Source organism: Aedes albopictus, chromosome 1 (genome assembly GCF_035046485.1).
Source record: "Aedes albopictus strain Foshan chromosome 1, AalbF5, whole genome shotgun sequence".
Lineage (NCBI taxonomy): Eukaryota > Metazoa > Arthropoda > Insecta > Diptera > Culicidae > Aedes > Aedes albopictus.
In genome coordinates this window covers 254,432,766-254,445,965 of record NC_085136.1, presented here as the reverse complement: position 1 = coordinate 254,445,965, position 13,200 = coordinate 254,432,766, and the positions used below count along the sequence as shown (strand labels likewise).

Below are 13,200 nucleotides of genomic sequence, written 5' to 3'. Positions count from 1 at the left end.
TAACATTTCGATACGCACATGAATAACGCAGATAATGTAGACACAGGGGACCAAGGCAATCGAAGAAACGCCGAGGAGTGGAACAAGGAGTTATCTGCCTCACCCACAAGATTGTGAAAACATCATAGTTGATCACCATTCTGAATATTGCCTAAAAGTTTTATCTCATAATATCTTCCGTTGTCTATCAAATAACGAATGAGTTCGAAGGAAGTAATCTAGCCGGCTTTATCGATGGCCGATCAACAATGGACCAGATCTTTACCGTACATCGGAATCGATTGCTTGGAGCTAAGAAAAATCATAGACGAGAACGGCTTCAATTATCTTAAAACTTATTAAAAGCTCTTGGTTTGTATTCATTTTTTCTACAGCTGACGGGATTTCTTTCAACGAATACAACATAGTCCACAGTCATTTGAATTTAATAAGTTAACTTCCATTATGCATACCGTATATCACTTTCAACTCGCTTAACATCTATACACCTAGTTCTAGCTTCTTACAAAACTGTACAAACATCCAGTCGCCCAGTCTATGTGTCACTCCCAGTTGTTCCACGGTGAATGGGATAAGTACCTCGTACAAATTACTGCAGTGGCTTTTTCAGCGTCCTGGGAATGGTTAGCGCGGCTAGCGCGACGACTGCAAAGATATGGATACATAGGTATAGTTATGTAGATGCAGGAGTTGTTTGACTGACTGACTGACTAAGAGGCTCTGGGCGGGCAGCAGCCCGGCTGGAACCGGAAGAGAAACCAATTAAAACTGCACCATAATGGTCAATTATAATTATGTGGAGGGGGGTGTATTTTTCTCCGGCCTAATTTATTCCGCTAGAGCGGGACTGTGAAATGGTGGATGGGTAGTTGATAAAGTAGGGTATCGCGCCACTTGGGCGGTGGCTTCTATATTCGTCTGTTTCCCACTATAACTCAGTCAATTTTGAACCTATTGACTTGAAATGTTGTACACGGGTAGATACTATACCTATCTCACCACATTCCAAAAGTTGTGTCATTTGTTTCAAATTTGACTGAGTTACAGTGGAAAACAGACGAATATAGAAGCCACCGCCCAAGTGGCGCGATTCCCTATTTTCTTTAGGCACTGAGAATAAATTTGCTCGTTATAAGTTGTGAATAATGTTTGGAAGATTTAGTCATTTTTACAAGACATTTACTTTGTAACTCATTCGCTAAATAATTACTTTCACTTTGAAGTGTTCAGTAATTACAACATATTATATGTAAGGTTTGAATGAAAATAAGTTTTACACATTGGCCAATGTCCATGCTACCTGATCCATAGTTGATTGAGCAGGGACCTGGGACAAACACTCTTTGATAACCCTCGATCGACAGAGTAGAAACAGCGCTCGAGTACACAAAGTTTCCAAAAGAAATATGAATGTTGTTGGCATCCCATATGTGAAGTAGCATCTCTTACACCAATTATGCAAACCTATGAAAATATATTACTAAATAAGAAATTTAACATAATATTCGATTGTGCAAGAGGTGCACTGCGACACGTCATACAAATTTGAATTCCCTCCGCAAATGAAACTCAAATTCCACATCATCGCCACCACATCTACTGCACACCCGTACATTACTGCTGGTAGCCATACAAATGTTGGAAAACGCTATTACGTTCCTCTGCTGCATTGTCTGGTATTTGCCAATTCCGAATATTCCAGAATTCGAGCAGACTCTCCTGCTGGAGAAACCCAGGCGCAGTACGGTACCTGTGTAAGGGATGACAAAAGGTTTTTGCGATAACCTTAGCCGTACCTTCACTAAACTAACAAAAATGGACATTCATCAACATTTAAAAAGTGTTTTATTTATCATTCGATTCTGTCAGTTTTCCTTTCGAAACTTATTGTCATGAAATTTGTTGGCATTCATGATGATACTTTATTATTAAGGGTTTGTTTCTCGAGGGAAATTAATTACAGTTGAGATGTTGTTATGGAATACATAAATGATCACTTTAAATTTATCAATTTTCAATTTTAAGAAGATCTAAATCAACAAGCATTGCTTATACTAATGAGATGAGCATGAGCATGAGCATAGATGACCGTACTATTCGTAGTTGCTACTCCGTGATTGACCAGAACAATCGAAGTTGCACAAGGAACCAACAGACGGAGCTTGGGAGTAGCTTACCGTCCTCAATGTGCATCTTCGAGAATTCCAAACTTTATTAGGTCAATAACGGCGCCGGCCACGTCCTTACGGTCATCGAGGAAGGAAAGGAATGTTATTATGACGTGCGTTGCTTACTAAAGACCGAGATCACCTCTGCGTCTCCACGTCTGTCATGGGAAGGACTTTTTGTTAGTGGGGAAGGGAAAGGGCGCATGATATGAGTTCACTTTGGTAAGTGGAGTGATTCATGCAACCCTATTAATATCATACCACTTATTTTCATTTGGACTAAAACAAAACACATGCCGACATCGAAGATGACGAACCATTCAGATAGTTTTCGAAGTGCGAAAGTTAACGAAAGAGAAAATAAAGTGATTTGAACCAACGTGGCTTTGGAACTTGGGCCGACACTTGACGTGACGAACATTTCAATGTCTGTTGACTAAAATCGCAAAAAATGTTGTTTGTTGCATTTATCGTATCATAAATCGCCCCGTACGAAGATGAGCAGTCAAATAGACGACGACGACGACGACGACGTGCACGCGGACGATCCGAATGAAAACGCGGCCTGTACACTTTGCCACCAAAAACTCACTAAATCACCCCGTACGAAGATGAGCAGTCAAATAGACGACGACCGAATGAAAACGCGGCCTGTACACTTTGCCACCAAAAACTCACTAAATCGCCCCGTACGAAGATGAGCAGTCAAATAGACGACGACGACGACCGAATGAAAACGCGGCCTGTACACTTTGCCACCAAAAACTCACTAAATCACCCCGTACGAAGATGAGCAGTCAAATAGACGACGACGACGACCGAATGAAAACGCGGCCTGTACACTTTGCCACCAAAAACTCACTAAATCGCCCCGTACGAAGATGAGCAGTCAAATAGACGACGACGACGACCGAATGAAAACGCGGCCTGTACACTTTGCCACCAAAAACTCACTAAATCGCCCCATACGAAGATGAGCAGTCAAATAGACGACGACGACGACGACGATGTGCACGCGGACGATCCGAATGAAAACGCGGCCTGTACACTTTGCCTCCAAAAACTCACTAAATCGCCCCGTACGAAGATGAGCAGTCAAATAGACGACGACGATGACGACGACGACGACGTGCACGCGGACGATCCGAATGAAAACGCGGCCTGTACACTTTGCCACCAAAAACTCACTAAATCACCCCGTACGAAGATGAGCAGTCAAATAGACGACGACGACGACCGAATGAAAACGCGGCCTGTACACTTTGCCATCAAAAACTCACTAAATCGCCCCGTACGAAGATGAGCAGTCAAATAGACGACGACGACGACCGAATGAAAACGCGGCCTGTACACTTTGCCACCAAAAACTCACTAAATCGCCCCGTACGAAGATGAGCAGTCAAATGGACGACGACGACGACCGAATGAAAACGCGGCCTGTACACTTTGCCACCAAAAACTCACTAAATCGCCCCGTACGAAGATGAGCAGTCAAATAGACGACGACGACGACGACGACGACGACGTGCACGCGGACGATCCGAATGAAAACGCGGCCTGTACACTTTGCCACCAAAAACTCACTAAATCGCCCCGTACGAAGATGAGCAGTCAAATAGACGACGACGACGACCGAATGAAAACGCGGCCTGTACACTTTGCCACCAAAAACTCACTAAATCGCCCCGTACGAAGATGAGCAGTCAAATGGACGACGACGACGACCGAATGAAAACGCGGCCTGTACACTTTGCCACCAAAAACTCACTAAATCACCCCGTACGAAGATGAGCAGTCAAATAGACGACGACGACGACCGAATGAAAACGCGGCCTGTACACTTTGCCACCAAAAACTCACTAAATCACCCCGTACGAAGATGAGCAGTCAAATAGACGACGACGACGACCGAATGAAAACGCGGCCTGTACACTTTGCCTCCAAAAACTCACTAAACCGCCCCGTACGAAGATGAGCAGTCAAATAGACGACGACGACGACCGAATGAAAACGCGGCCTGTACACTTTGCCACCAAAAACTCACTAAATCGCCCCGTACGAAGATGAGCAGTCAAATAGACGTCGACGACGACCGAATGAAAACGCGGCCTGTACACTTTGCCTCCAAAAACTCACTAAATCGCCCCGTACGAAGATGAGCAGTCAAATGGACGACGACGACGACCGAATGAAAATGCGGCCTGTACACTTTGCCTCCAAAAACTCACTAAATCACCCCGTACGAAGATGAGCAGTCAAATAGACGACGACGACGACCGAATGAAAACGCGGCCTGTACACTTTGCCACCAAAAACTCACTAAATCGCCCCGTACGAAGATGAGCAGTCAAATAGACGACGACGACGACCGAATGAAAACGCGGCCTGTACACTTTGCCACCAAAAACTCACTAAATCACCCCGTACGAAGATGAGCAGTCAAATAGACGACGACGACGACCGAATGAAAACGCGGCCTGTACACTTTGCCACCAAAAACTCACTCCAAGCATTGCTTATACTAATGAGATGATGATAAAGACTGCCCCAGAAAGTATGGACGCACCTAGTCTTTAGTTGTCTGGGCCTGATTGATGGCTCTTGTTTCGGATTTCGTTTTGACTGTTTCTGCTTACTATAAGATCGATAATTCAAACGTTCTTTGCCACGATGAACATTGGAATTCGAAATGATAACTTTTTTGGTCATACCCCGCTCTGTGTAAGTTAGAAGGTTTTTTCTTGTGCTCAAACACCTTCATTATTCGTTTATCCAAACGAGGATTAGCAGGATCTTCATTTTTCTTCCAATTTTTGCCTATGATTAAACGTGTTATCCCCACCATGGTTGCTGATTGCTGCTTGCACGACTTTCTCACTTACTCTCACCATATTTTGCTCATTTCCTAAGTGATCTTTCAAACTCTGTACATCGTTTGTGCACATTTTTTCGATGATGTTTCGCTGAAAGCTCATGTATTTTGAAACAAATTGATGAAATCGCAAAAACCGCTATACAAATGCTGAGAAAATAGGTTGACCAACAGGATGTAGCTTTCGAAAAGAACTAGTCATCAATAATTTGAAATGCCAGTATTTTCTTACTGCGTCCATACTTTCTGGACCGGTCTTTATGTTAAGTTGAACCTAATAAGAGAAAAACAACACTTTATACCCAAGAATTATGATGTGCCAAAACTATTTTAAAAATTCGCTTCAGATTACTACAATTCTTTAGCTACTCATATCCTATTTGTTTAGAACCGGGGCTTCCAGACCGTTTCCGATGATTCCGATTCTTCAGTAGGTGACATCGTAGGATTCCTCTCAGGAGCCACCATTACCATGGTGACTTAAGGTTTACCATTCTTCACAGACAGTGTCATGTTGAGCTAGCTATACCGAAAGTCTTCTAAATACTCCTGATTCTGTCCACAAACCTACCGATGACGCACCGTTTTACCTACAATCAAATCCTGATTACAAACTGTCAGTCACGTGTTTCCACAAACAATTTCATTCTACAAGTAATTACTGATACGTAGTCCTTAACCCATTTACGTCAGAACTCGTCGAAAATCTATTGCACAAGTTTTCAGCTACTCCGTAGAGCTCTTCGCTGTAGCTTTGGCTCGGATGACAAAATATTCAAAAATTTGTGGAAGTATATCAATCTTGATAATCTCCCTTCTTTTCCACTTCTCATACTTACTACTTTTACGTCTTTTTGTGTATTGGAAGCTCGAAGCTCACCACACTCACTGCGTTCAACTACTTTTCCGTGAAGCAATCAAATGTCTCTAAGTTAGAAGTGCTGCCAAAGTTCGTTGAATGGTATTGTATGGTTTTAGTGGAGATAAATCGGAGTTGATGTTTTTATTATGTATTTATGTTTTTTGTTTGTTTTTAATAGAGGCTTTCCACGGACCATCACGAATCCATTTTAATCGATGTTTTTTAATCTACTTGATATTTTTGTATACTATTCCTTTTTATGTGAGAAACCATTTTTTCATATCAAAAGTTCATATTTTGTCTCGACTAACTTTCAAATAGGGCCTATGAAAAAATGGAACACAAGCAAATAAGAAATCATAACACGGAAACGGCTTGTTCTATAGGAAAGGTGTCTTCAGCAAAGTTGTAGAATAATATATGGCGGCTCTCAGAAAAATACACAATAAAAAAATTATTTAGTTTTCCTTCTGGAAAAACTGAGTTTTGTTACTAAAAATTAAATATCTCAAAAAGCTATTTTTTTTACCTCGGTGTTTTTCTGTGAGAATAAAGTTCATTCTGTTAGCTATCATCTGTAAAATTTTTATAGTGGTAAAAAATGTACAAAAAAGTTATGGCACTTTGAACATATCAGGCCAAACAATTAAATAGGTCCTATCTGCATTTGAGAGGCTCTCTTTGTTCACTTTCTCTTTCAATTATTGCAATGTAATGGTACACGTTTTAACTATATTTGCAGTACAAATCAAAAGACGATTGCTTTGACCATCGTTCAATGCAAGAAGACAATCATCATACAAATAAACAACTGAGATTTTAACGAAAGAGAGGGAAACCAAAGAGAGCCTCTCTTCTGCAGATTGGACCTTTAGACATGTTTGGCCTGATATTTGGTTGCGTGTTTTTTTAGAGTGTATGACGAATTTCCCGCAATCTAGATTTTGGGGTTGGCAGCACCCTCTCAGATTTCAATGGAATTGTGTAGGTATGAAGACTATGTACTTTAAAGCAACGTTGCATACCTTGTTGTTTTTTTTTAAAATTTATCTGCACTAATATTTGAAAAGGGCTTAAGTTTTTGACCATTTTTTATACCAATGTAACTTAAAAATAACATGACCTACAAAAATGTGTGGTATGTGTGACTTTAAGGAATTTGTGTGAACTTTCAAGTAAAAAATTGAAATATTGAAAAAACGATCACGCTAAAAAAATTTAAAAAATAAATTGAAGTCAATTTGGAATACATGCCCATTTGCGAAATTAAATTAATCCTATTTCGGAGAACAAAACTCCACACCAACCATTAGGAATAGAATTCAAAATAAATTAGAGTTATTAAATTGCTATTGTCTGAATGTAACCCAACACAAAATGTTTTTTTTTTGAGTCAAACCAATTTTTGGGTATTTTTATACGTGGATTTTTACAAATCAATATTGAACATAGCTTTATATGTTTCAATTATAAATCTATCTAATACAAAGAATATAATTTAGGATTCTCTTTTGAACCAGAACACCAGATCAGTTACACAGAAATTCAGAATATCTACCAGATGTCGAATTTATACTTAAAAGTTTCCTTATTCATAGGAGAGTAAAATAAATACTTTGCATTAGATAGACTTGTGAATCAAACATATGGAGCTATGTTTTATTTAATATATGAAAATATCTGTAAAAAACGCCCTGGTTTTTTTCTACCGAAGAGAAACACGCAAAATGATGACATGAAGTATTTGTTGTTAGGAACCGTCAATTAAAGACGTAGCATTTTAGGGGAAGTTTATGATATTGCTAGGAGCCTTCTATTAGGTTTGGGAGAATATAAGTACTTTAAGAGGGGAGGGGCTGTCAAAATTTTTCCACTTATGCTACCGTGATTTCGAATGCAGCGATATGGTCAAACTCAAACATTACAGAATCCTTGAAAAAGGTTCAATAAGGACCGAAACGTCGGGTTAAGAAAACATATAGTTGTTTTTGATTGACCAAATTAGATTGAAATGCCAATTATTTAATTAAAGATATCATCCAACGTACAGTCGATCACCCAAAGAAAGTCAAACTCAAAGCAATAAAACATGTACGACCACGATACTCATCAGTCAAAAAGATTGAAACTTTCACTACAAATCATTTTATTCCATTAGATAAATATCATTTAAAGTAAAAAATCAATAATTTTGCTCTCGGGATGAAATTGATCAGTAAATGAGCAATCTTGCTTTAAAATACATAGTCTTTAAACCTAATAAATTCCATCGGATTCTGAGACAGTTTTGCCAAACCCCTACGGCGAGTTTGCGTGAATTCGTCATACACTCTAAAAAACACTCAACCGAAAATGTTCAAAGTGCCATAACTTTTTTGTACATTTTTTTTACCATTATGAAATTTCTGCAGATGGTAGCTAACAGAATGAACTTCATTCTCACAAAATATCACGAAGGTAAATAAATAGCTTTTTGAGATTTTTAATTTTTAGTAACAAAATTAAGTTTTTTTAGAGGAAAAACTAAATAAATTTTTCAATGTGTATTTTTCTGAGAGCCATTTATTAATCTACAACTTTGCCGAAGACAGTTTTCCGATCAAACAAGCAGTTTCAGAGATATGATTTTTCATTTGCATGTGTTTTTTTTTGTTCATAGGCCCTATTTGAAATTTAGTCGAGACTCCATAAAAAGTTTTAATATGAAAAAGTGATTATTTATATTGATTAGAGCAGCTGTGCAAAATTATATGCAAATCAAAAATGCAGAATTAAAAAAAAAATGATTTTTTTCGTGCTGCTTCGTGGAAAGCCCATTTAATGTCATAGAATCGGACTGGTGATATGGTGGCTCCGTGGGAGGATTGTAGGATTTGTAGCCTAAACCCGTCAGCTCACACCTGCTCATCACAGCCCATTAATCGTATTTTATTCAAAAGTTATTGCACTGTTTGCTTGCTCATCGACGAAAAAAAAGAAGATTTATACAGAGAAAATAAATAAATCGTAAACATGTTTCGTTGCCGCCACAATGCCACCAAAACAATCGATCTAAAAACAGGGTACGGCACGACAGGGCATTTTGACCGATTAATGCAAGTAATGAAAAGGAACCAACATCTGATCGACATCATGCGACCTGATCTGGCTCTGTTTCTACTGCCTTCCGCTTCAATTTTTAAAGTGTTCTAAGCTGAAAACATCCCATGCCGCGTATACATGAAGCACGCTTATTACAACAGTAAGCACAATTTCTAAAGAAATTCCACCGTGGAGAAATTAATGAAATATCAGGAAAAGTTTTCGGAGGAATCTTTATGGAAGAATCTCCAGAGTCACCTCTAAAAACTTCAAGAGGAATAATTGGAGACACTCTTCATGAAATTTTAGGAGAAATTCTTGTATAAGTTCCTGGAGAAATAATCCGAAGAATTACAAGACAAAACCCTACCGGAATTTCATAAAAATATCTTTTGAGGAGTTCCCGGATAAATCCCTTGAACAATTTTTCTATTTCAATCTGCGGAGAAATTCTTATAAAAAATATTTAAGGAATTCCAATTGAAATCTTTGTAGAAATCGCTGTTAGGAATACAGATAAAATTGCAGGAAAAATCCAGGGGGGGATTTCTGTAATTAACTCTGGAAGAATAACTAGACCAATTCCTGGAGGAAATGACATGAATTCCATAAAAAAAATCCAACAAGAATTTCTCAAAGAATTTGCAAGAGGAATTTTCCAAAAAGAACTTCTGGATTCATTTTCGAGTAACTCCTGAAGAAATAACAAAAGGCATCGACAATGATTTTTTATCGAATCCCTGAAATAATCTCCGGAGAAATCTGGAAAAAAACCCGCAGTAATTCCTAAAGGAATGTTTAGGAAAATCCTGAAAGAATTCACAGGAAAATCTCTAGATTAATTTCGACAGAGTTTTTCTAGTAGAGGTTTTTGGCAAAATCTCTTCCGAGGAGTTCCTGTAGGAATTCCTAGAAAGGTCTTGCAGAAATACCAGCAATAATTTCTGGAAGAATCACATGAAAAAAGCCAGGAAAAAATCATAGGGAAATGCGTGAAGGATTTTTTATAAAACCCCGGAAGAATTGCTGGAGGATGTCCTAGAGGAATACTAGCAGAAATTCATGTAAGAATCGCATAACATTATCGAAAACATTCCAACAAATGAAAGCTAAGGATATTCTCTTTCATTTGGTGCTTAGAGGGAAATTTTCTATCAGGGGGTATAGAACAACATATTTTTTTGTGATTTCTAGAACAAATTTCCGAGAATAAGTTTCCTTGTCCTTAATAAAACAAAATTGTAAAAGACCCGTTACTTTGAAAATAAACTTTTAAACTACTAATGAAGAACAGACCCCTAGCTTTCAGTTGGTATGTGACATATAGCTTTTGATTTTTTTTCCAATAATTTTCATCTACCATAGACACCATGGAGGAAACACTACAAGAACACCCGGAGGAATCCCAGCAGCAGCTCATGAACTAACGCCGAGATGAATGCTTCAAAGAATCTCTAAGAAAACTGCTAATTCTTTACATCTTAACCTTCCGTTAATCGCGCTGTTGTACTTTGTACAACACATGAGAATTATCGACTATTACTTTGAAACCATCTTTTCTATCGATGTCAACCCCAAATGTATTCTACAGGAATCTTATTTGGAATATTATAAGACCTTTTTTGAAAACAGTATAACTCCTTATAATGCGGAAAATTGAAAATCGCAATATGAAGAACGTACTATATTTAAGATAAGATAGACAGTTGAATGTGAATTAGTGTATTTCAAAATCTAAATGATCTAGAAATATGGTGTCTTCGGCAAAGTTACTTAGGATATCAAGGGCCTTCGCGAGGTGATCTAAGAAATTCAGATTTCAAACGATAGGCGGCGCTAGTGAGCATGTAATTTTCATATCCCATATAACTCAGGATCCTGAGTACTTAGAAAGATGGTGTCTTCGGCAAAGTTGTTTGGTTGGTTAAACACTAACTGATGGAGAGCCGTTTGGTTTGAAACTCCTCATCTAGGTGGCGTTAGTGGGCATTGAAATTTTATAACTCATACATCTCAGGACCCTGATTACTTAGAGAGATGGTGTCTTCTGCAAAGTTGTTTAGTAGATCAAGTACTAACTGATGAAGACAAGTATGATGTGGAATTCCACATCCAGGTGGCGTAAGTGAGTACTCAAATATTATAACTCATAAATCTCGAGATCCTGATTACTTAGAAAGATGATGTCTTCAGCAAAGTTGTTTAGTAGATCGAACACTAAGCCGTATGATTTGAAACTCCACATCTAGGTGGCGCTAGTGGGTATTCAAATTTTATAACTCATATGTCTCAGGACCCTTATTACTTAGAAAAATTTTGTCTTCTGAAAAAATGTTTAGTAGATCAAACACTAACTGATGAAGACAAATATGACGTGCAATTTCACATCCAGGTGGCACTAGTGAGCATTCCCATTTTATACCTCATATATCTCAAGATCCTGATTACTTAGAAAGATAATGTCTTTGACATTGTTAAAGGATGGATGTACTTATCCCGTGACATTGACAACCTTAAGATAGAGTATATTGAAATACGACGGTCAGATATTGAATATTTTACTAAGCGCTTTAACTTCATGTCAAATTAATCAATCAAGTGCAAATTTAAACAAATTATAATCAACTAGTTGTGTAATTTTCAAATTTTGAAAACTTTCGGAAGTATACAAATTTACAGCTCGTTGATTTTTTTCTAGATGAATAATAACACGTTCATGCTTTTGCAAATTTACTACTAGCGTCTTCTGGTGGCAGAAGCACGAATCAAATGGTCAATCAACTGAAAGCCCTTGATCTACCAACCAACCTTGCCAAAGATATCAACTTCCCAGGTAATCAGACTCGGAGATATATAAGATATAAAATTTGCACACTCATTAGCACCACTTACTGGCGAAATATTGATTTCAACGACCAATCAACCAAATGCACTTAACCTATTTGATAACTTTGCCGAAACCACCATCTCTCTTCTAGTAACCAGGATCCTGAGAACTATTGCATGCATATACATTTTTTATGTTCACTAGCGTCATCTAGTGGTGAAATTACGATTCAAACGGACAACTATCTGTAAGTTTTCGATCTTTCAGAAGGTCGGCACGAGAGGTAACTTTTCCTCCATTTGGTCTTTGATCTACCAAACAACTTTGCCTAAGACACCATTTTTCTGAGTAAAGTGGAGCTTTGTGGCCGTTCGGTTAGCGTCACTAAGCGTGTAACCGCACCATGCTATCCACTGGTGCATGTAATGTATGTCATGTCCATGGTCTAGTGTTAAGTTCTGTTCAGTCTGTACAGCCTTTGGCTGAAGACGGTGTCCCGTGCCTTTTTAAACGGGATCCAGAACTACATGAGATTAAAAATTTACATGCTCACGCTGTCACTCATCTATAAGCCCTTGATATACCAAACATCTTTGTCGAAGACACCATCTTTCTAAGTTATCAGGTTCCCGAGATACATAAGATAGATAACGTTTATTTGCTCACTAGCGCCGCCTAGTGGTGAAATTTCCAATTAAACGGCCAATAATCTGTAAGCCGTTGACTTACCAAACAACTTTGCCGAAGACACCATCTTTCTAAGACATCAGGATCCTGAGATATAAGATATAAAATGATATTGCTCACTAGCGCCGCCTAGTGGACGTATTACGAATCATCTTTGTCAGCATCAAGTAGCCCATGAAATTTACAACAACTTTGCCAAAGACAGTCCTCCTCTAAACAATCAGGATCCTTAGATATTTCAGAATGTATGGGTGTTGTACAAAGTACAACGCGCGACTGCTCGCGTTACAAAAATTGGCGCGAGTACTGAAAGGTTTTAAAAAAGTAATAACGTCACATGTTTGGGATGTTTAACTTATAGTCACATCTAAGTGCTTTTAAAGATAGACCTATGTAATCTTCCAGAGGCAACTAAAAAGAAAAGCCTATCAGCCAAAAAAGCAATCCATGAGACAGATGGATCAGTTGAGTTTTCTGTTAACCATGTGCTTTGACATCCGATGAACGGAGTGACAGTTGAACGCAAAGGAATTTGTTAAGCACCGACTTGAGTACAATGATACATATTGCCCATTTTACTGGCATTTTACCAGATTTGCTGGTATGTCTGAAACATACTGGAACAACTTGTAATTAGAAGGCACGAAATGTTGGTTATTGACAAATTGAGAGATGAAATTTGTGAAAAAAATCGCGTTCTGGT

At 38.4% G+C, this 13,200-nt stretch overlaps 1 protein-coding gene across 1 annotated transcript in view; it reads right to left on the bottom strand.

Annotated features, from left to right (window-relative positions):
- Window positions 1-409: 409 nt before the first annotated feature.
- Window positions 410-13,200, bottom strand: part of LOC109622759 (synaptic vesicle glycoprotein 2A-like) — a 169,174-nt gene continuing 156,383 nt past the window's right edge. The window contains exon 11 of the mRNA XM_062846625.1: window positions 410-645. Within this exon, the coding sequence (XP_062702609.1) occupies window positions 590-645 (56 nt within the window). The 3' untranslated portion in view covers window positions 410-589. The remainder of the gene's footprint in view (window positions 646-13,200) is intronic.